A 21,016-nucleotide genomic window follows, 5' to 3' on the forward strand; every position below is an offset into this window, starting at 1 on the left:
GAGGCAGTCTGAAGAAGCAGGGGAAGGAGGAGAGGAGTAATGATATAGAGGCAGTCTGAAGAAGCAGAGGAAGGATGAGAGGAGTAATGATATAGAGGCAGTCTGAAGAAGCAGAGGAAGGAGGAGAGGAGTAATGATATAGAGGCAGTTTGAAGAAGCAGAGGAAGGAGGAGAGGAGTAATGATATAGAGGCAGTTTGAAGAAGCAGAGGAAGGAGGAGAGGAGTAATGATAGAGGCAGTCTAAAGAAGCAGAGGAAGGAGGAGAGTAATGATATAGAGGCAGTCTGAAGCAGAGGAAGGATGAGAGGAGTAATGATAGAGGCAGTCTGAAAAAGCAGAGGCAGTCTGAAGAAGCAGAGGAAGGACGAGTAATGATAGAGGCAGTCTGAAGAAGCAGAGGAAAGAGGAGAGGAGTAATGATATAGAGGCAGTATGAAGAAGCAGAGGACGGAGGAGAGGAGTAATGATATAGAGGCAGTTTGAAGAAGCAGAGGAAGGAGGAGAGGAGTAATGATAGAGGCAGTGAAGAAGCAGAGGAAGGAGAAGAGTAATGATAGAGGCAGTCTGAAGAAGCAGAGGAAGGAGGAAAGGAGGAATGATATAGAGGCAGTCTGAAGAAGCAGAGGAAGGAGAAGAGGACTAATGATATAGAGGCACATTAAAGAAGCAGAGGAAGGAGGAAAAGAGTAATGATATAGAGGCAGTTTGAAGAAGCAGAGGAAGGAGGAGAGTAATGATAGAGGCAGTCTGAAGAAGCAGAGGAAGGATGAGAGGAGTAATGATATAGAGGCAGTTTGAAGAAGCAGAGGAAGGAGGAGAGGAGTAATGATATAGAGGCAGTCTGAAGAAGCAGAGGAAGGAGGAGTAATGATAGAGGCAGTCTGAAAAAGCAGAGGAAGGAGGAGTAATGATAGAGGCAGTCTGAAGAAGCAGAGGAAGGAGGAGTAATGATAGAGGCAGTCTGAAGAAGCAGAGGAAGGAGGAGAGGAGTAATGATAGAGGCAGTGAAGAAGCAGAGGAAGGAGGAGAGGAGCAATGATAGAGGCAGTTTGAAGAAGCAGAGGAAGGAGGAGAGGAGTAATGATATAGAGGCAGTTTGAAGAAGCAGAGGAAGGAGGAGAGGAGTAATGATAGAGGCAGTCTGAAGAAGCAGAGGAAGGAGGAGAGGAGTAATGATAGAGGCAGTCTGAAGAAGCAGAGGAAGGATGAGAGGAGTAATGATAGAGGCAGTCTGAAAAAGCAGAGGCAGTCTGAAGAAGCAGAGGAAGGACGAGTAATGATAGAGGCAGTCTGAAGAAGCAGAGGAAAGAGGAGAGGAGTAATGACATAGAGGCAGTTTGAAGAAGCAGAGGAAGGAGGAGAGGAGTAATGATATAGAGGCAGTCTGAAGAAGCAGAGGAAGGAGGAGTAATGATATAGAGGCAGTCTGAAGCAGAGGAAGGAGAAGAGTAATGATATAGAGGCAGTTTGAAGAAGCAGAGGAAGGAGGAGAGGAGTAATGATAGAGGCAGTGAAGAAGCAGAGGAAGGAGAAGAGTAATGATAGAGGCAGTTTGAAGAAGCAGAGGAAGGAGGAAAGGAGTAATGATATAGAGGCAGTCTGAAGAAGCAGAGGAAGGAGGAGTAATGATAGAGGCAGTCTGAAGAAGCAAAGGAAGGAGGAGAGGAGTAATGATATAGAGGCACATTAAAGAAGCAGAGGAAGGAGGAAAAGAGTAATGATATAGAGGCAGTTTGAAGAAGCAGAGGAAGGAGGAGAGTAATGATAGAGGCAGTCTGAAGAAGCAGAGGAAGGAGGAGTAATGATAGAGGCAGTCTGAAGAAGCAGAGGCAGTTTGAAGAAGCAGAGGAAGGAGGAGAGGAGTAATGATATAGAGGCAGTCTGAAGAAGCAGAGGAAGGAGGAGTAATGATAGAGGCAGTCTGAAAAAGCAGAGGAAGGAGGAGTAATGATAGAGGCAGTGAAGAAGCAGAGGAAGGAGGAGAGGAGCAATGATATAGAGGCAGTCTGAAGAAGCAGAGGAAGGAGGAGAGGAGTAATGATAGAGGCAGTGAAGAAGCAGAGGAAGGAGGAGAGGAGCAATGATATAGAGGCAGTCTGAAGAAGCAGAGGAAGGAGGAGAGGAGTAATGATAGAGGCAGTCTGAAGAAGCAGAGGAAGGAGGAGAGGAGTAATGATATAGAGGCAGTTTGAAGAAGCAGAGGAAGGAGGAGAGTAATGATAGAGGCAGTCTGAAGAAGCAGAGGAAGGAGGAGTAATGATAGAGGCAGTCTGAAGAAGCAGAGGCAGTTTGAAGAAGCAGAGGAAGGAGGAGAGGAGTAATGATATAGAGGCAGTCTGAAGAAGCAGAGGAAGGAGGAGTAATGATAGAGGCAGTCTGAAAAAGCAGAGGAAGGAGGAGTAATGATAGAGGCAGTGAAGAAGCAGAGGAAGGAGGAGAGGAGCAATGATATAGAGGCAGTCTGAAGAAGCAGAGGAAGGAGGAGAGGAGTAATGATAGAGGCAGTGAAGAAGCAGAGGAAGGAGGAGAGGAGCAATGATATAGAGGCAGTCTGAAGAAGCAGAGGAAGGAGGAGAGGAGTAATGATAGAGGCAGTCTGAAGAAGCAGAGGAAGGAGGAGAGGAGTAATGATATAGAGGCAGTCTGAAGAAGCAGAGGAAGGAGGAGAGGAGTAATGATAGAGAGAGTGAAGAAGCAGAGGAAGGAGGAGAGGAGTAATGATATAGAGGCAGTCTGAAGAAGCAGAGGAAGGAGGAGAGGAGTAATGATAGAGGCAGTCTGAAGAAGCAGAGGAAGGAGGAGAGGAGTAATGATAGAGGCAGTCTAAAGAAGCAGAGGAAGGAGGAGAGTAATGATATAGAGGCAGTCTGAAGCAGAGGAAGGATGAGAGGAGTAATGATAGAGGCAGTCTGAAAAAGCAGAGGCAGTCTGAAGAAGCAGAGGAAGGACGAGTAATGATAGAGGCAGTCTGAAGAAGCAGAGGAAAGAGGAGAGGAGTAATGATATAGAGGCAGTTTGAAGAAGCAGAGGACGGAGGAGAGGAGTAATGATATAGAGGCAGTTTGAAGAAGCAGAGGAAGGAGGAGAGGACTAATGATATAGAGGCAGTCTGAAGAAGCAGAGGAAGGAGGAGTAATGATAGAGGCAGTCTGAAGAAGCAGAGGAAGGAGGAGTAATGATAGAGGCAGTCTGAAGAAGCAGAGGAAAGAGGAGAGGAGTAATGATATAGAGGCAGTTTGAAGAAGCAGAGGACGGAGGAGAGGAGTAATGATATAGAGGCAGTTTGAAGAAGCAGAGGAAGGAGGAGAGGAGTAATGATATAGAGGCAGTCTGAAGAAGCAGAGGAAGGAGGAGTAATGATAGAGGCAGTCTGAAGAAGCAGAGGAAGGAGAAGAGTAATGATATAGAGGCAGTTTGAAGAAGCAGAGGAAGGAGGAGAGGAGTAATGATAGAGGCAGTGAAGAAGCCGAGGAAGGAGAAGAGTAATGATAGAGGCAGTCTGAAGAAGCAGAGGAAGGAGGAAAGGAGTAATGATATAGAGGCAGTCTGAAGAAGCAGAGGAAGGAGGAGTAATGATAGAGGCAGTCTGAAGAAGCAGAGGAAGGAGGAGTAATGATAGAGGCAGTCTGAAGAAGCAGAGGAAGGAGGAGAGGAGTAATGATATAGAGGCACATTAAAGAAGCAGAGGAAGGAGGAAAAGAGTAATGATATAGAGGCAGTTTGAAGAAGCAGAGGAAGGAGGAGAGTAATGATAGAGGCAGTCTGAAGAAGCAGAGGAAGGAGGAGTAATGATAGAGGCAGTCTGAAGAAGCAGAGGAAGGATGAGAGGAGTAATGATAGAGGCAGTCTAAAGAAGCAGAGGAAGGAGGAGAGTAATGATATAGAGGCAGTCTGAAGCAGAGGAAGGATGAGAGGAGTAATGATAGAGGCAGTCTGAAGAAGCAGAGGAAGGAGGAGAGTAATGATATAGAGGCAGTCTGAAGCAGAGGAAGGATGAGAGGAGTAATGATAGAGGCAGTCTAAAAAAGCAGAGGCAGTCTGAAGAAGCAGAGGAAGGAGGAGTAATGATAGAGGCAGTCTGAAGAAGCAGAGGAAAGAGGAGAGGAGTAATGATATAGAGGCAGTCTGAAGAAGCAGAGGACGGAGGAGAGGAGTAATGATATAGAGGCAGTTTGAAAAAGCAGAGGAAGGAGGAGTAATGATAGAGGCAGTCTGAAGAAGCAGAGGAAGGAGGAGAGGAGTAATGATATAGAGGCAGTTTGAAGAAGCAGAGAAAGGAGGAGAGGAGTAATGATATAGAGGCAGTCTGAAGAAGCAGAGGACGGAGGAGAGGAGTAATGATATACAGGCAGTTTGAAGAAGCAGAGGAAGGAGGAGAGGAGTAATGATATAGAGGCAGTCTGAAGAAGCAGAGGAAGGAGGAGTAATGATAGAGGCAGTGAAGAAGCAGAGGAAGGAGAAGAGTAATGATAGAGGCAGTCTGAAGAAGCAGAGGAAGGAGGAGAGGAGTAATGATAGAGGCAGTCTGAAAAAGCAGAGGAAGGAGGAGAGGAGTAATGATATAGAGGCAGTTTAAAGAAGCAGAGGAAGGAGGAGAGGAGTAATGATAGAGGCAGTGAAGAAGCAGAGGAAGGAGGAGAGGAGTAATAATAGAGGCAGTGAAGAAGCAGAGGAAGGAGGAGAGGAGTAATGATATAGAGGCAGTGAATAAGCAGAGGAAGGAGGAGAGGAGTAATGATAGAGGCAGTCTAAAGAAGCAGAGGAAGGAGAGTAATGATATAGAGGCAGTCTGAAGAAGCAGAGGAAGGAGGAGAGGAGTAATGATAGAGGCAGTCTGAAGCAGAGGAAGGATGAGAGGAGTAATGATATAGAGGCAGTTTGAAGAAGCAGAGGAAGGAGGAGAGGAGTAATGATATAGAGGCAGTCTGAAGAAGCAGAGGAAGGAGCAGTAATGATAGAGGCAGTCTGAAGAAGCAGAGGAAGGAGGAGAGGAGTAATGATATAGAGGCAGTTTGAAGAAGCAGAGGAAGGAGGAGAGGAGTAATGATATAGCGGCAGTCTGAAGAAGCAGAGGAAGGAGGAGTAATGATAGAGGCAGTCTGAAAAAGCAGAGGAAGGAGGAGTAATGATAGAGGCAGTCTGAAGAAGCAGAGGCAGTCTGAAGAAGCAGAGGAAGGAGGAGAGGAGTAATGATAGAGGCAGTGAAGAAGCAGAGGAAGGAGGAGAGGAGTAATGATATAGAGGCAGTCTGAAAAAGCAGAGGCAGTCTGAAGAAGCAGAGGAAGGAGGAGTAATGATAGAGGCAGTCTGAAGAAGCAGAGGCAGTCTGAAGAAGCAGAGGAAGGAGGAGAGGAGTAATGATAGAGGCAGTGAAGAAGCAGAGGAAGGAGGAGAGGAGTAATGATATAGAGGCATCTTGAAGAAGCAGAGGAAGGAGCAGTAATGATAGAGGCAGTCTGAAGAAGCAGAGGAAGGAGGAGTAATGATAGAGGCAGTCTGAAGAAGCAGAGGAAGGAGGAGTAATGATAGAGGCAGTCTGAAGAAGCAGAGGAAGGAGAAGAGTAATGATAGAGGCAGTCTGAAGAAGCAGAGGAAGGAGGAGAGGAGTAATGATATAGAGGCAGTTTGAAGAAGCAGAGGAAGGAGGAGAGGAGTAATGATAGAGAGTGAAGAAGCAGAGGAAGGAGGAGAGGAGTAATGATATAGAGGCAGTCTGAAGAAGCAGAGGAAGGAGGAGAGGAGTAATGATAGAGGCAGTCTAAAGAAGCAGAGGAAGGAGGAGAGTAATGATATAGAGGCAGTTTGAAGAAGCAGAGGAAGGAGGAGTAATGATAGAGGCAGTCTGAAGAAGCAGAGGAAAGAGGAGAGGAGTAATGATAGAGGCAATTTGAAGAAGCAGAGAAAGGAGGAGAGGAGTAATGATATAGAGGCAGTCTGAAGAAGCAGAGGACGGAGGAGGAGTAATGATATAGAGGCAGTTTGAAGAAGCAGAGGAAGGAGGAGAGGAGTAATGATAGAGGCAGTTTGAAGAAGCAGAGGAAGGAGGAGTAATGATAGAGGCAGTCTGAAGAAGCAGAGGAAGGAGGAGAGGAGTAATGATATAGAGGCAGTTTGAAGAAGCAGAGAAAGGAGGAGAGGAGTAATGATATAGAGGCAGTTTGAAGAAGCAGAGGAAGGAGGAGAGGAGTAATGATATAGAGGCAGTCTGAAGAAGCAGAGGAAGGAGGAGTAATGATAGAGGCAGTCTGAAAAAGCAGAGGAAGGAGGAGTAATGATAGAGGCAGTCTGAAGAAGCAGAGGCAGGAGGAGAGGAGTAATGATATAGAGGCAGTCTGAAGAAGCAGAGGACGGAGAGGAGTAATGATAGAGGCAGTTTGAAGAAGCAGAGGAAGGAGGAGAGGAGTAATGATAGAGGCAGTCTGAAGCAGAGGAAGGATGAGAGGAGTAATGATATAGAGGCAGTTTGAAGAAGCAGAGGAAGGAGGAGAGGAGTAATGATATAGAGGCAGTCTGAAGAAGCAGAGGAAGGAGCAGTAATGATAGAGGCAGTCTGAAAAAGCAGAGGAAGGAGGAGTAATGATAGAGGCATTCTGAAGAAGCAGAGGAAGGAGGAGTAATGATAGAGGCAGTCTGAAGAAGCAGAGGAAGGAGGAGAGGAGTAATGATATAGAGGCAGTTTGAAGAAGCAGAGAAAGGAGGAGAGGAGTAATGATATAGAGGCAGTTTGAAGAAGCAGAGGAAGGAGGAGAGGAGTAATGATATAGCGGCAGTCTGAAGAAGCAGAGGAAGGAGGAGTAATGATAGAGGCAGTCTGAAAAAGCAGAGGAAGGAGGAGTAATGATAGAGGCAGTCTGAAGAAGCAGAGGAAGGAGGAGTAATGATAGAGGCAGTCTGAAGAAGCAGAGGAAGGAGGAGAGGAGTAATGATAGAGGCAGTGAAGAAGCAGAGGAAGGAGGAGAGGAGTAATGATATAGAGGCAGTCTGAAAAAGCAGAGGCAGTCTGAAGAAGCAGAGGAAGGAGGAGAGGAGTAATGATAGAGGCAGTGAAGAAGCAGAGGAAGGAGGAGAGGAGTAATGATAGAGGCATCTTGAAGAAGCAGAGGAAGGAGCAGTAATGATAGAGGCAGTCTGAAAAAGCAGAGGAAGGAGGAGTAATGATAGAGGCAGTCTGAAGAAGCAGAGGAAGGAGGAGTAATGATAGAGGCAGTCTGAAGAAGCAGAGGAAGGAGAAGAGTAATGATAGAGGCAGTCTGAAGAAGCAGAGGAAGGAGGAGAGGAGTAATGATATAGAGGCAGTTTGAAGAAGCAGAGGAAGGAGGAGAGGAGTAATGATATAGAGGCAGTCTGAAGAAGCAGAGGAAGGAGGAGAGTAATGATATAGAGGCAGTTTGAAGAAGCAGAGGCAGTCTGAAGAAGCAGAGGAAGGAGGAGTAATGATAGAGGCAGTCTGAAGAAGCAGAGGAAGGAGGAGAGGAGTAATGATATAGAGGCAGTTTGAAGAAGCAGAGAAAGGAGGAGAGGAGTAATGATATAGAGGCAGTTTGAAGAAGCAGAGGAAGGAGGAGAGGAGTAATGATATAGAGGCAGTCTGAAGAAGCAGAGGAAGGAGGAGTAATGATAGAGGCAGTCTGAAAAAGCAGAGGAAGGAGGAGTAATGATAGAGGCAGTCTGAAGAAGCAGAGGCAGGAGGAGAGGAGTAATGATATAGAGGCAGTCTGAAGAAGCAGAGGACGGAGAGGAGTAATGATATAGAGGCAGTTTGAAGAAGCAGAGGAAGGAGGAGTAATGATAGAGGCAGTCTGAAGAAGCAGAGGCAGTCTGAAGAAGCAGAGGAAGGAGGAGAGGAGTAATGATAGAGGCAGTCTGAAGAAGCAGAGGAAGGAGGAGAGGAGTAATGATATAGAGGCAGTCTGAAGAAGCAGAGGACGGAGAGGAGTAATGATAGAGGCAGTCTGAAAAAGCAGAGGAAGGAGGAGTAATGATAGAGGCAGTCTGAAGAAGCAGAGGCAGTCTGAAGAAGCAGAGGAAGGAGGAGAGGAGTAATGATAGAGGCAGTCTGAAGAAGCAGAGGAAGGAGAGGAGTAATGATATAGAGGCAGTCTGAAAAAGCAGAGGAAGGAGGAGTAATGATAGAGGCAGTCTGAAGAAGCAGAGGCAGTCTGAAGAAGCAGAGGAAGGAGGAGTAATGATAGAGGCAGTCTGAAGAAGCAGTGGAAGGAGGAAAAGAGTAACGATATAGAGGCAGTCTGAAGAAGCAGAGGAAGGAGGAGAGTAACGATATAGAGGCAGTCTGAAGAAGCAGTGGAAGGAGGAAAAGAGTAACGATATAGAGGCAGTCTGAAGAAGCAGTGGAAGGAGGAAAAGAGTAACGATATAGAGGCAGTCTGAAGAAGCAGTGGAAGGAGGAAAAGAGTAACGATATAGAGGCAGTCTGAAGAAGCAGTGGAAGGAGGAAAAGAGTAACGATAGAGGCAGTCTGAAGAAGCAGTGGAAGGAGGAAAAGAGTAACGATATAGAGGCAGTCTGAAGAAGCAGTGGAAGGAGGAAAAGAGTAACGATATAGAGGCAGTCTGAAGAAGCAGTGGAAGGAGGAAAAGAGCAACGATATAGAGGCAGTCTGAAGAAGCAGTGGAAGGAGGAAAAGAGTAACGATATAGAGGCAGTCTGAAGAAGCAGTGGAAGGATGAGGGAAGGAAATGGAGTGATGGTGCAGAAAATGAGGATTAAGCGTGTGTGTGTGTGTGTTAGTTGGCAAGGAAACAGACAGTCTGTGTTCCTGCTTCACCACCTGGGCAGAGAAGACTGGCAAGACATCAGACATGGCCGTGCCTGCCTGGCACACTGCTGCCCTGGGGCTGGAACCCCTCCCCCATACCCAGCACAGCTCACCATAGGATAGCACAGCCCAGCTACAGTATAGTCAAGCCCTTTCTTCTAACAAATTACCTTTACTAAAGGCAACCCTAGTAAATGCACAGGAAACCCTAGTTCAAAACAGGATAACACAGGTGCTCATGTACTTGCACACGCACACACTTATTGGCTACAACCCACCACACTTGTTCATTCACAATCCTGTACACTGAAATTAACAATGCATACATGCATCAGTAGGGTATCTCACTAAGAAACAAACAAATAGGTCTAGGAATAATGTTTTATTTTCTACAATTGCATGGTCAGTTTGTAATGTGCAATTGCATTAAGAACATGTTTGTACTGTACACATTGATGGAGCAAACCAAAACAAGTTATAGTAGAAAGGAGTCCACAGGGAAAGTAGTAATGATTGAATGTACGGAAAGATGGGCTCCGAGCCAACACTCTTCTCTCCACCCCCAATCGTTGTGTGTGTGTGTGTGTGTGTGTGTGTGTGTGTGTGTGTGTGTGTGTGTGTGTGTGTGTGTCAGTGTGTCAGTCCTGGTCGGAGAGCTCCAGGTCTTCCACCAAGTCCTCGTCTCCCTCTGCCAACTCTTTCAGAGCAATGCTAGACAGCTGTTTGGGTGACTTCGAGGCTTTAGCCCCCTCTTCTTCTTCATCATCATCATCACCACCACCACCATCATCATCATCTATAGACAGGAGAAAGAAGAGCATGAAAGAGGGATTCATTTAAAAGGGGCACTCTGGGATTCAAACAATGCCAAAGTCTAAAAATCTGGGCCTATGTCCCAATCCCTGATTACCCCTTAAGTAGGAGTGATCACTGTCTGGAACACCAAGTTAGAATTATTTTTGTTTTTCATACTGATGTTATACGATAACTTAAAACATGTAGAAAACAAAATCACACCACAAGACAATATCAGGCAGCAATGTATGTAAATAGCTTGTTCTGAAATGTGATTGGGATTAGTTCTGCCCCTGCAGGTTCCCTTTAGATGGAGTGAACAATATGTTGGAAGCTCCCCTCAGTTCAATTGGAAGGCTAGGTGGCGCCATCACCATTTTGATTACACCCCATCAAATTCCTTACAGATCTGTCAACACAAGTGTTAGGAGGCTGGAGATCAATTCTGGACCAGGCCTGTACGTGTCCTCTAATACTCACACTAGTGTGCAGACCCAAACCAAACCGTACTCCGCTGACTTGCATGTTCCATTTTCACATGAGCCTTTCCGTCACAGTTCCAGAAACTACAGTGGATGTGTAACCAGGCCAGTCCAGTCCAGCTTGGTTCAGCTCAGTAGTGTGGAAAGCACATCTTTGTCCTGCTCTGTGAGAGAGAAGCCAGTCCACAAACCTGAAGCACCATCATGGTCTTCCCCCACCCCCTCATCGTCGCTCAGGTCAGACAGCTCTTGAAGAAGATCAGCATCATCGTCATCCTCCTCGTCAGAGCCTCCCTTTTTGTCTGGCAAGAAGAAAGAGAAATCCAATATCAAGTAACAGTTACTACTCCTCATTAGCTTTGACTTGGTTTTATTCAGATCGGGGTTTCCGTATGGAAAATGTGCTGCCGGATATTTGACCGACAACATTTCATTTACCGGACAGTATAGAAATTTACCGGATATGCACTGGGCGCATAACCTGATTAGGGGTTCCACCCACGGTGATCAGAATGACAGAAATCACATTTAGAATATGGTTATTCATATTAACAGAACATGCAAGTTGAGGATTCAATGATGTGCGGTCCTTCTTAACGAATTTGGCTGTGCACTTTGAACATGTTAGAATAACTGTCCACATTTACTTTTCCTCAGCCAACAAGACGAGTAACAAAACAGCAAAATCACTAGTCTTTGTCAATCTACTAGAAAAGTTTAGGCTACCTATTCTATTGGTCAGTTTGTCGAGAAAGAAATAGTCTATTCCAAACCGACTCTGGGACAGCTGTGGGACGATAAGATGAAAATTCATACAACCAGTACATGTAAAATAAAAACAAAAAATGCCATGAATCTGATGCAACAGATCAGAACGTTTAGCAATTCTTTTTTAAATAAACTATTATTTATTCACATTATAAGAGCAGAAATGAACGTAAGGTAGTAGACTACACACAAATGTTCGTTCCATAACGCAATTAGCGGGAAAACACCATTGCCAAACGGGCAATGCACAAGCGAACGGCTTCATGTGACAGATGAAAATATCAGTTTAGAAAGACCGAAGATCTAATAGGCTATTTTGAAGCAATGTAAGACATGCCTCATAATATGCATTAAAACATTCAGGTTTCAAACAATTAAGTAGGTTTTCAAAATGCATACTGCCTCCAGCTCATTACAATGTGGTGTGATGCGCTGATGAAGCCTGCCTTCCCCTGCCATTTGATGCCGCATTCAAAACATCTGGGAACTTGAAGGCCTTCCGGGTGGCTCAGCTGATCCAGGTTCGATCCCGGGCTGTGTCGCAGCCGGCCGTGACCGGGAGACCCATGAGGCGGCGTCCGGGTTAGGGGAGGGTTTGGCAGGTTGGGATGTCCTTGTCCCATCGCACTCTAGCGACGCCTATGGCGGACCGGGCGCATGCACGCAGACACAGTCGCCAGTTGGACGGTGATTCCTCCGACAAATTGGTGCGGCTGGCTTCTGGGTTAAGCGATAGGTGCGGCTTGGCAGGGTCGTGTTTCGGAGGACGTATGGCTCTCGACCTTAGCCTTTCCCAAGTTCCTACAGGAGTTGCAACGATGGGACAAGACTAACTACAAATTGGATATCAAGAAATTGGGGAGAAAAAGGGGCACTTACGACTTCAGTGCATTCAACTGAAAAAATAAATAAAAATAGCAGCGACTGGAGACGGTCATCCAATTCGGGAACTGTCTTTTTTCCCAGTTGTCTTGAAAGCACCACAAGATGCTGCAGCAGCTCTTGTGCTGTCTGTTCGACTCAAAGGATCAATATCTGTATGCTGTACGCCAGAGATCATCAACTAGATTCAGCCGCAGGCCAATTTTTTCTTGAGCAGATGGTTTGGGGGCCAGAACATAATTACAAATCATTTGTAGATGGAAAATTGACCTCAAGATGGCCAAACAGATAAGAGTATAATGTTTGCCTAAAACAATCATTTCAAACGCTGCTTACATTTGTAGACGATCTTGTTTCTCTCTATGTGTGGGAATAATTGGGAGCAGATTTCTTAAAATCACTTGGAGCTGATTTCCCAGTGTTCTAAGTCTATTATGTCAAACAATAAAATATATATATATATATATATATATATATATATATATATATATATATATATATATATATATTTAAATGTGCTCCTTGGGGGCAAAACTACCCGCCAGTTGGGGAACCCTGCTCTACGGGTGTGATAAATAAGATACATCATGAATATACTGTACATATGCGCCAATATAATTAAACAAAATTATGTAAATCAACCAATAAGTATGACCAGTCAAATGCATTTCCATTGACTGGCATTTCCATCCATGAATAGGCAAAAAAACAATTTTGCAACGGGAGGTAGTTTCACGAGCCAATGTTAACTAGTGTTAACACAATGACTGGAAGTTAATCGTATCTACTAGCATGCTGGCAGTTACCATAGACTTCCAGAAATTGCGCTCTAACGCTAGTTAGCAGCTTCCTTCAAACTACATAAAAAAATTGTATCCACAAGTTCAACTTAGTCTGCGGAAGTAGATAAAGGGCTTCAATGCCAAAATCCTGAAGTATCCTTTTAATTAAGAATCTCAGATTATGAGTCCTGATTCATTATCAGTTTTCATTTTGGATCATAATTAATACGTTTACATGAACAGAGGAGACCTGATCCTAGATCAGGCTCGCGTACTATGAGATGCTTTATGAATATGGGCCCAGAAATGTACACATGCAGGCAGGTAGGTAGCATCTAACCACCTTGGAATTGCCTATTACCTGCATGGTGATGGAGCTGAGAATGCATTACTCATGACAGTTTACCACAGCCAATTTCACACATCTTACACTCAGTTGCTGCCTAAATATATAAAATGGAGATAGCAGGCAGGCTTCACTTCAGACAGCTACAAATTCCTTCTGTAAAATAGGTGAGTCTGTCTTGTGTGTGTGTGTGACAGAGGCCACTGCAGAGTGGTCCCTTAGCTTTAAAGTAGGGTTTGATAAGATGTTGGTAGCCAGGAGGAGAGGCAGACACTTCAATTGCCACACTCCCAACACTTACTACTAAGAGCATATTGACCACACACACACCGATACACAGTGAGCTACCTAGAATGACCAATCAAAATGTATTTATTGGTATTTCCATCAATGAATAGGCAAAAAAAAATACTTTCTTCTCCTGGACAATTAGCCGGCGGAAATAGTATATCGGCTTTTCTGTTTATTTTTTTATTGTCCAAAAGCCAGCCAACCGACTGACCCACCCACCACCGGTCTGGGGTTGAGGTCGAAAATATACAGGTTAGGAAAAGTAATAATTCCACGCGAAAGCATTTGAAAATAAACAAAACTAAATTCATGGGACCTGCGCCATTGCTGATTCTACAGGATAAGGGTTGAAAATGTGACCAGCAGTTGGAAAATCAAGAAATAAAGCGGATGTAGATCATTTGAAAAATGTTTAAATGAATAGAATGACAGGAAAATAGTTACGCTATGTGTTTGTTGAGTAGTTAGCTGAACTTCACTACGATTGCAGTTATTTTTTTCACTTTGATGGCAAACTTTCCGTACTGCTAACATTCACTTCCAGTCATTTTCGCTTGCATTGCTGGTACAATGGTTTAGAATTCTTGGGATATTAGAATCCTAATCTTAACCTGTATATTTTTGACCTAGACTGGGGTTGTGAGGGACAGCAGGATCTACATGCCTGTCTGCCCCCAAATGACCTGAAGGACTTGACACCCCACAATAACAACTAGACACATTCATAGAAACCAGTCTTCTCCTCCTCTCACACTTTCCTCCTCTTCATCTCCACCACTGGGGAATCTCAGCTGACTCCAACCAACCACAGTTTGGTAAGCTGCCCAAAGGTTGGAAGGTTGTCAAGGGCTGGAGGGTGGGTTGGTTGGTTTGTGTGTGCGGAGGACATGCGGGGGCAGCCAGTTAAGCCCTGGGAGCTGGAGGGAAGCGGAGGGGGGAGTAGGGGGAGTACTGGGGAGCGGCCACCTCTGGCTGTTCCGGTGAGCTGGTTTGAATTAGGAACCCCCACCGGGATCCAAGCCTGTGCTTCCTGAGAGAGAGAGAGAGAGAGCGCGCAAGGGGACGTGCCGCCGGGGCGAGGTGGGCCCGCGGCTTGCCGGCAGCTGCCCGCCCATTTGCGGAAACTCTCCCTACAATGAGGACCAGATGAAAAGAAAATCCCCTACCGCCCCCTCACTCTCTCCTTCCGACCTCTAAGGTTGTCCAACTGTAAAGCTGTAAAAGAGGACTCCTGCCCTGCCCGTGTCCTGTGGATGACCCAGAGCAGAGGGCCAGACACACAGGGCTTAAAGGAAGACAGGAGTGACAGCTGCACTCAGCTGAGAGTGAGAAAGGGAGAGAGAAATCTAGAAGGATAGAGGAGAGAGAGAAATATAGGAGAAAGAAATATAGGAGAGAGAGATAAGTAAACTGCAACTAATTGGATAGAGCATGTCTTGCTGGGAGGGCAGCATGGCTACATTGAGGTCAGTTGTACATTCCCTCAGAATGAGCCATTGATTGGATCAGGATTCACGAACATCGACTTCAATACTGCTTACACTCAGAGTAGAGAAGTAACGTACTATCTCAAAAGAGCGAGCCCAAAAATTCACCCCGGAAGGGATGAGGAGCTGTATCCTTGCCATATAAGCGCTTAATTGTGTCCTACAGTGTGTGTGTGTTAGAGAGTGTGCTTCTGTGCTGTTGGCCAACAGTCTGTAGATCAGGGTTCCCTAACTGGTGGTTTTATGTGGTACCCAAGTTTTCTGAGCGATCAAAAAAAATGTAAACTTTTTTTTATTTTGTATTATTTATTGTTGGACATAAGACTGTAAAAAACCACCAGGAAATCAGCTCCAAGTTACTTGAATATAAAACAATCTGTTCCTAAGTATTCCCACACAAGATTGTATACAAATATAAGGATGGTTTGAAATGATTTGGTTTTAAGTCAAAATGTATATATGTTAGGGCTTATTGCGGTTAATTTGCAGTATAAACATTATTTGTAATTATGTTCCTGCACATGGACCATCCGCTCAATAAAAATAAAAATCCCATGGCTGAATCTAGTTGACGATGCCTGCTGTAGATGGACTCTGTGCAACTCAATGCAGCCTCCTAATGGCCAAGACATGCATAGGACCCTCAAGCATGCGCATCATCAGGTGAGAGACACTACTGGGAGTCTTTACTGGCCAACTCTAACAGGAAATGTAGTGAGACAATTTGGCAACAGGAAACCAAAATGAGTGTTTCTTACTGGACAGGTCCAAGTCATCCCTCTTGGTTTTGAAATGTTATCCTTCCAATTGGTATGTAATGAACAGGACCCAGCTGTGTATGTAAATGGGGTTACCTTTGACTTTGAGTCCTCCGTCGTCATCGGAGTCGCTGTCGGACTCAAAGAGATCCTTGAACTCCTTCTTGTCCACAGCCTTCTTCTCCTGAATTTTCCTGCGTTTGATCTCAGGGAGGTCCAAGTCTTCCATCTTAAATGAGAGAGGAAATGTCAATATGCAGCTCCACTGCAAAATGTAGTGACATGGAAAACTTATTGTCAAAAGAGGTGATTTGGGACCACATGACAATGAGACCATTGCTCAAGATCCAGATGATGCAGCAAAGTCGCTTACAAAACACTTTAAACATTTAGGCCATATTTACTTCCTAAAAACCACTGGAAACTGGGAACCGCCCCCATTGAAAACAAATAAAAAGGGTCAAATTCTTCAAAAATGTTTGCATACAACCTTGAACATTTCCACCAATTTCCCACTGATATCAATGCATTATCTTACTCAAACCTTCAAGTTACATGTATCGTTTGTAAAAAAAATAGGATGGGGACGTTTGTTGAATTTGGATGAAAGTCCTGAAAATACTTTTATCTTAAAACAGTTGGTATGTAGGTGTGTGTGTGTCTGATAGTTACCCTCTCCTTCCCAGAGATCTCCAGCTGGATCTCCTTCTCCCTTAGCTTCTTCCACTGGCTGAAGTACCTGGTGAGGGGCGTCCCCTCCTCCTCAGTCTGCTTCTCCCACTTCGCCTGCACACACACACACACACACACACACGTTACATAGCCACTCTGTATTTGTTGGGGCTGGGAATTGCTAGGGACCTCACGATACTTAGATGCCGATATGATGTATTGTGATTCGCACAATTCTATATGTATTGCGATCCGATATTGCAATTTGATATTCCATGCATATTGATCACTATAGGTCAGCTGCAGAGAGAGCATGAGAAAACACGGTTTGATCAGTCAGGGACATGCTTAAAACATGTTGACTCACTATTTAAAAAGATGTCAAACAAGCTATAGGATGAAAAATACAGGCTTTTAGGTGCAGGCACAGCAGACTAGCGCTAGCTAACACTACCTAGAAGAAACCCCACTCCTCACCCTTTTTTAATCGATACTTGGGAGTTCAAGTATCAATATAATAAGGGAAGACGGGTTTTGAGCTACTACTGACGAGACGGATCTCAGTTTATTCCTTTCCGAGGCGTATCGACATTGATTTCATCTAAAATGTCTGGGTATTGTGGTGTACTTTCACTTCAATTTATACTGAACAAAAATATAAAAACGTAACATGTAAAGTGTTGATCCCATGTTTCATGAAGTGAAATACAAGATCCCAGAAATGTTCTATATGCACAGAAAGCTTATTTCTCCCCAAATCTTTTTATTTTTTTATTTCACCTTTATTTAACCAGGTAGGCAAGTTGAGAACAAGTTCTCATTTACAACTGAGACCTGGCCAAGACAAAGCAAAGCAGTTCGACACATACTCCATGTGTAACTCGGTGTCGTTGTAATTATAAACATACAGTCAATAATACAGTAGAAACAAGTCTATATACGATGTGAGCAAATGAGGTGAGATAAGGGAGGTAAAGGCAAAAAAAAGGCCACGGTTGCAAAGTAAATACAATATAGCAAGTAAAACACTGGAATGGTAGATTTGCAGTGGAAGAATGTGCAAAGTAGAAATAAAAAATAATGGGGTGCAAAGGAGCAAAATAAATAAATACAGTAGGGAAAGAGTTAGTTGTTTGGGCTAAATTATAGGTGGAAATTGTTGTGCACAAATTTGTTAGTGAGCATTTCTCCTTTGGCAAGATAATCCATCCACCTGACAGGTGTGGCATATCAACAAGCTGATTAAACAGCATGATCATTACACAGGTGCAGCTTGTGCTGGTGACAATAAAAGGCCACTAAAACACAGTTGTGTCACAACACAATGCCACAGATGTCTCAAGTTTAAGGATTGTGCTGTTGGCAAGCCGACTACAGGAATGTCCATCAGAACTGATTCCAGAGAATTTAATGTTAATTTCCGATAAGCCGCCTCCAACGTCGTTTTAGAGAATTTGACCGGCCTCACAACCACATGTAACCACGCCCGCCCAGGACTTCCACATACGGCTTCTTCACCTGCAAGATCGTCTGAGACCAGCTGATGAAACTGTGGGTTTGCACAATCGAAGAATTCCTGCACAAACTGTCAGAAATTGCCTCAGGGAAGCTCGCCTGCGTGCTCGTCATCCTCACCAGGGTCTTGACCTAATTGCAGTTCGGCAAATGCCGAATGGCATGCTGGAGAAGTGTGCTCTTCATGGATGAATCCCAGTTTTAACTGTACCGGGCAGATGTCAGACAGCGTGTATGGCTCTGTGTGGGCGAGCGGTTTGCTGATGTCAACGTTAGGAACAGAGTGCCCCATGGTGGCAGTGGGGTTATAGTATGGGCAGGCATAAGCTAAGGACAATGAACACAATTGCATTTTATGTATGGAAATTTTAACGCATAGAGATACCGGGATGAGATCCCGAGGCCCATAGTCGTGCCATTCATCCGCCGCCATCACCTCATGTTTCAGCATGATAATGTACGGTCCAACAGCCTGATCAACTCTATGCGAAGGATGTGTCGTGCTGCATGAGGCAAATGGTGGTCAGAGCGACAGAGAGCGAGAAGAGAAGCTGAAAGAGGAGACTGGAGAATCTACGCCAGCCCTTCCCCTAAAGGTCTTTGCGGATGGTATTGATCAGGCCAAATAGGATTATCTGATCTCCAAATCCAATAGAGCGTATAGACCGCAGCTTCCTTCGTCGGTTAGCTAAACCTATTTACGACAATTTGCAGTGGCGGTTATTAGGCTGGGCCCCAGCTCAAAGAGGAGAGGACAGGACGTGAACAGAAAGACCCAGTGCTTTTGTAAACACTTCAAACCCAGACAAAACAATGCTATGGGATTAGGGTTGAGTATTTGGCACAGCTGTTCCCTCACACCTAGTCTACCTACTCTAGATGATGGCAAAAACCTTTCACTCAAAACTGTACAAAAAAAGAAAAAAGCAAAAAAAAGCATAGGCCTACCAAGAAAAAACGATCTTCAGGCTTCAGTTGAGGACCATTGAAATGTGATCTGTGTTTGGGTGTCTGGGGCCCACTGCAGCCGGAACAGGGGCTGGCCTCTACCCCGGCAAGCATGGGGACGGATGCCATGGCGAAAGGCTCCTCTGGGCTGGGAGCCGTGGCGACAGGCGCTGCCTCCGGTGCCACGCTGTCCGTCTCTCAGTCTCTGGCAGAGTGCGTACACATACACACACTTCTCCCAGGCTAAATTACACACAGCGACATCCCCTCTTTCATTTCACTCAAATCTTTAGCATGTGTGCAAGGCACACCAGCCAGGATCAGAGGCGCAACGCAGCCTGGGAAGGGTGTGTGCTTGGTGGGGCAAGGTGGAGTGCATACGGTGAGAGGAAAACTCACACAGGAATAGGCATTTCCGCCCCACACACACCTCCAATAATGTCCCCTCATTAAGTCTGTGAGGCTGGTTCAAACCTATAAAGGAGGGTCTAATGACCACAGCGCTGTCCTTTAACTAGCGTCACAGTGTTCACCTAGGGATGTCTTCTCCCGCATCCCTCCCTCTACCTCGGCTTCCTACTCAGGTTTCACTGCAGCAGCCGCTAAGTGTGTGTAGCCTAGGCTCTTATCTCCCCACTGTCTGTGTGTGTAAACGACACAGCCAGATGAGAGGCCAGGGGGTTAAGGGTCAGGGGGCACATGATGGTTAAACGCTCTAGGCTGGTGGAGACCTTCACAGGCACTTCCTACGGGAGCTCGCCCAGGATTGGCGTATGCATGTGTTTTTTTGGAAGGGGGTGTACAGGGGGTTAAGAGGAGGTGGGACTGCTCCAGGCAGCTCCCCAGCAGACCGGTGTGTGTGTGTAAAAAACAATAAGTTGGAATCCAACAACCAACGCAACTCAATAATCAACTGTTGATGAACCATCACATAATTGAAGAAGTTCAGCTTGCTGGCTGCTGAAAATCTAAATTTAATCATGAAACCTTATGTACGTACTGGGTGAATGTCTATATATTTGAGGAAGCAGAGGCACTGATGGGAAAGAGGTGTGTGTGTGTGTGTGCACGCCCGCGAGCACATTGAAGAGGTGAAATGAGGGCTCTGGAACAGCAGCCCAGAAGACCGGGCACAGACAGGCTCAGTTGCTCACGGGCAGGCACACACACACACAGTCAAACTCACCACGGCGGCCGCGTCGGCCACTCCAAAGGCGGCCCTCTGTCTCCGGGCTGTGATGTGGCCGCTGTTCTCCTGTACCTTCTCCAGCAGCTGGCGGATCTGCTTGCAGTAATTGGCCACTTTGCATTCCTTCAGGAACGCTTTCAGCTGTGGAGCAGCAGAGGAGGTAGAAAGGAGGGGGGGGAGAGTGAAAAGCGGTATATAATCACCTAGGCTGGTGCTTTTCTTTCCCCTCTGGACCGTCACTACTTTATGCCCAGCACGTGTGTTTGTTTGTGTGTGTGGCAACAGTAAAAACTGGAGTAGAAGAGGAAAAGTCATGCGTTGTTTGCTTTGTTGAGGGCAGACTATTGCTTCCTTGGTCTTTCGGCATAGCTTGTAGAGGAGCTCGCCTCCCACCCACCCACTGCTGGCTGTCTCTGACAGGAAGTGGGCTCAGTGGTTGGTCACAGGGCCGTAAAAACAACGGCAAGCCGGTGGAACCATTAAAGGTCAGCACAGACACACTTTACTCTTCAACCCCCTCTGTCTCGCCCTCTTTTTCCATCTGGCCTACTCACTATAAGACCAAGTCAAGTTTCTTGCCGCCTCATGTTTGCTGTAGAGAAAGGCTAGCAGCTAAGATTCTTTTTTATTTTTTTACTTGATAGTCAACAACACCTAAAAATGTTTGAGTTAGTATGTTGAATAGCTGACCATTTACCAAATGTGTAGAATAAAATGTCCACATACTGATGTCCGAAAATCTGAATCAGTCGCTGATCAGGAGAAGAAAATCAAAACGTGTTTTTGCTTCCAGGGCCAGTTGACTATCCCTGGCTTAGGGTATGGACATTATGCCATTGCATCAACTGGTGAAGTGGTTCTATTAGCTGACTAGGGGTGGAGAGAAGAGGAGAAGGAGCTGGTATTACCTGGATGATGGTGGGCAGGGCCAGCTCTGGGAAGCCGATGGAGCAGGCCTGAGAGTGGAAGTACTCCAGGATCAGGTCATACACCTGCTCTATCAGCCCATCCTGAAACAACACAAAAGTATACAAATCAGAAAAGAAAAACCGAAGGGACCACACACACAAATGTGATACTCATATTAACATTCAAGAGGCTTGTTGGGATAAAGGAGGGGAGTTGATCTGTGAGAAGACATGTGCAAACATCGAGCTAGATTACAGGGACACCTCAGCGCACTAACGCCACACCTCAGGTTAAGTCTCAAACACACACTTTACAGATCGCAGCTATTTATGTGAGTACAGCCGTCAGTACAGACTGGATTTACCTGACGGATCCGATTATCTCTAAGCGGTCACCTGCGGTCTGCCACCTGATG

General features: G+C 45.4%; 1 protein-coding gene and 1 long non-coding RNA gene across 5 annotated transcripts in view; one reads left to right on the forward strand and one right to left on the reverse strand.

Moving 5' to 3' along the window:
• The first annotated feature begins 3,325 nt into the window (after positions 1-3,325).
• Positions 3,326-6,281, forward strand: LOC118966184. Its single transcript, XR_005053450.1, has 3 exons — positions 3,326-3,570; positions 5,957-6,229; positions 6,265-6,281. It is a non-coding gene; the product is annotated as an uncharacterized LOC118966184 (long non-coding RNA).
• A 2,863-nt stretch (positions 6,282-9,144) lies between these two features.
• Positions 9,145-21,016, reverse strand: part of noc2l (NOC2-like nucleolar associated transcriptional repressor) — a 31,616-nt gene continuing 19,744 nt past the window's right edge. Inside the window, exons 14-20 of one of the 4 annotated variants that reach the window (XM_036988171.1) lie at positions 20,601-20,702; positions 19,690-19,833; positions 16,041-16,154; positions 15,465-15,597; positions 10,246-10,356; positions 9,409-9,570; positions 9,145-9,364 (exon numbers count right to left, since the gene is read on the reverse strand). In XM_036988171.1, the coding sequence (XP_036844066.1) occupies positions 9,416-9,570; positions 10,246-10,356; positions 15,465-15,597; positions 16,041-16,154; positions 19,690-19,833; positions 20,601-20,702 (759 nt within the window). In that variant the 3' untranslated portion in view covers positions 9,145-9,364; positions 9,409-9,415. Of the gene's footprint in view, positions 9,365-9,394; positions 9,574-10,245; positions 10,357-15,464; positions 15,598-16,040; positions 16,155-19,689; positions 19,834-20,600; positions 20,703-21,016 lie in introns of all 4 variants that reach the window. The other 3 variants (XM_036988169.1, XM_036988168.1, XM_036988170.1) reach the window with 3 other exon arrangements.

This window comes from Oncorhynchus mykiss, chromosome 9, assembly GCF_013265735.2.
Source record: "Oncorhynchus mykiss isolate Arlee chromosome 9, USDA_OmykA_1.1, whole genome shotgun sequence".
NCBI classification, from domain to species: Eukaryota; Metazoa; Chordata; class Actinopteri; order Salmoniformes; family Salmonidae; genus Oncorhynchus; species Oncorhynchus mykiss.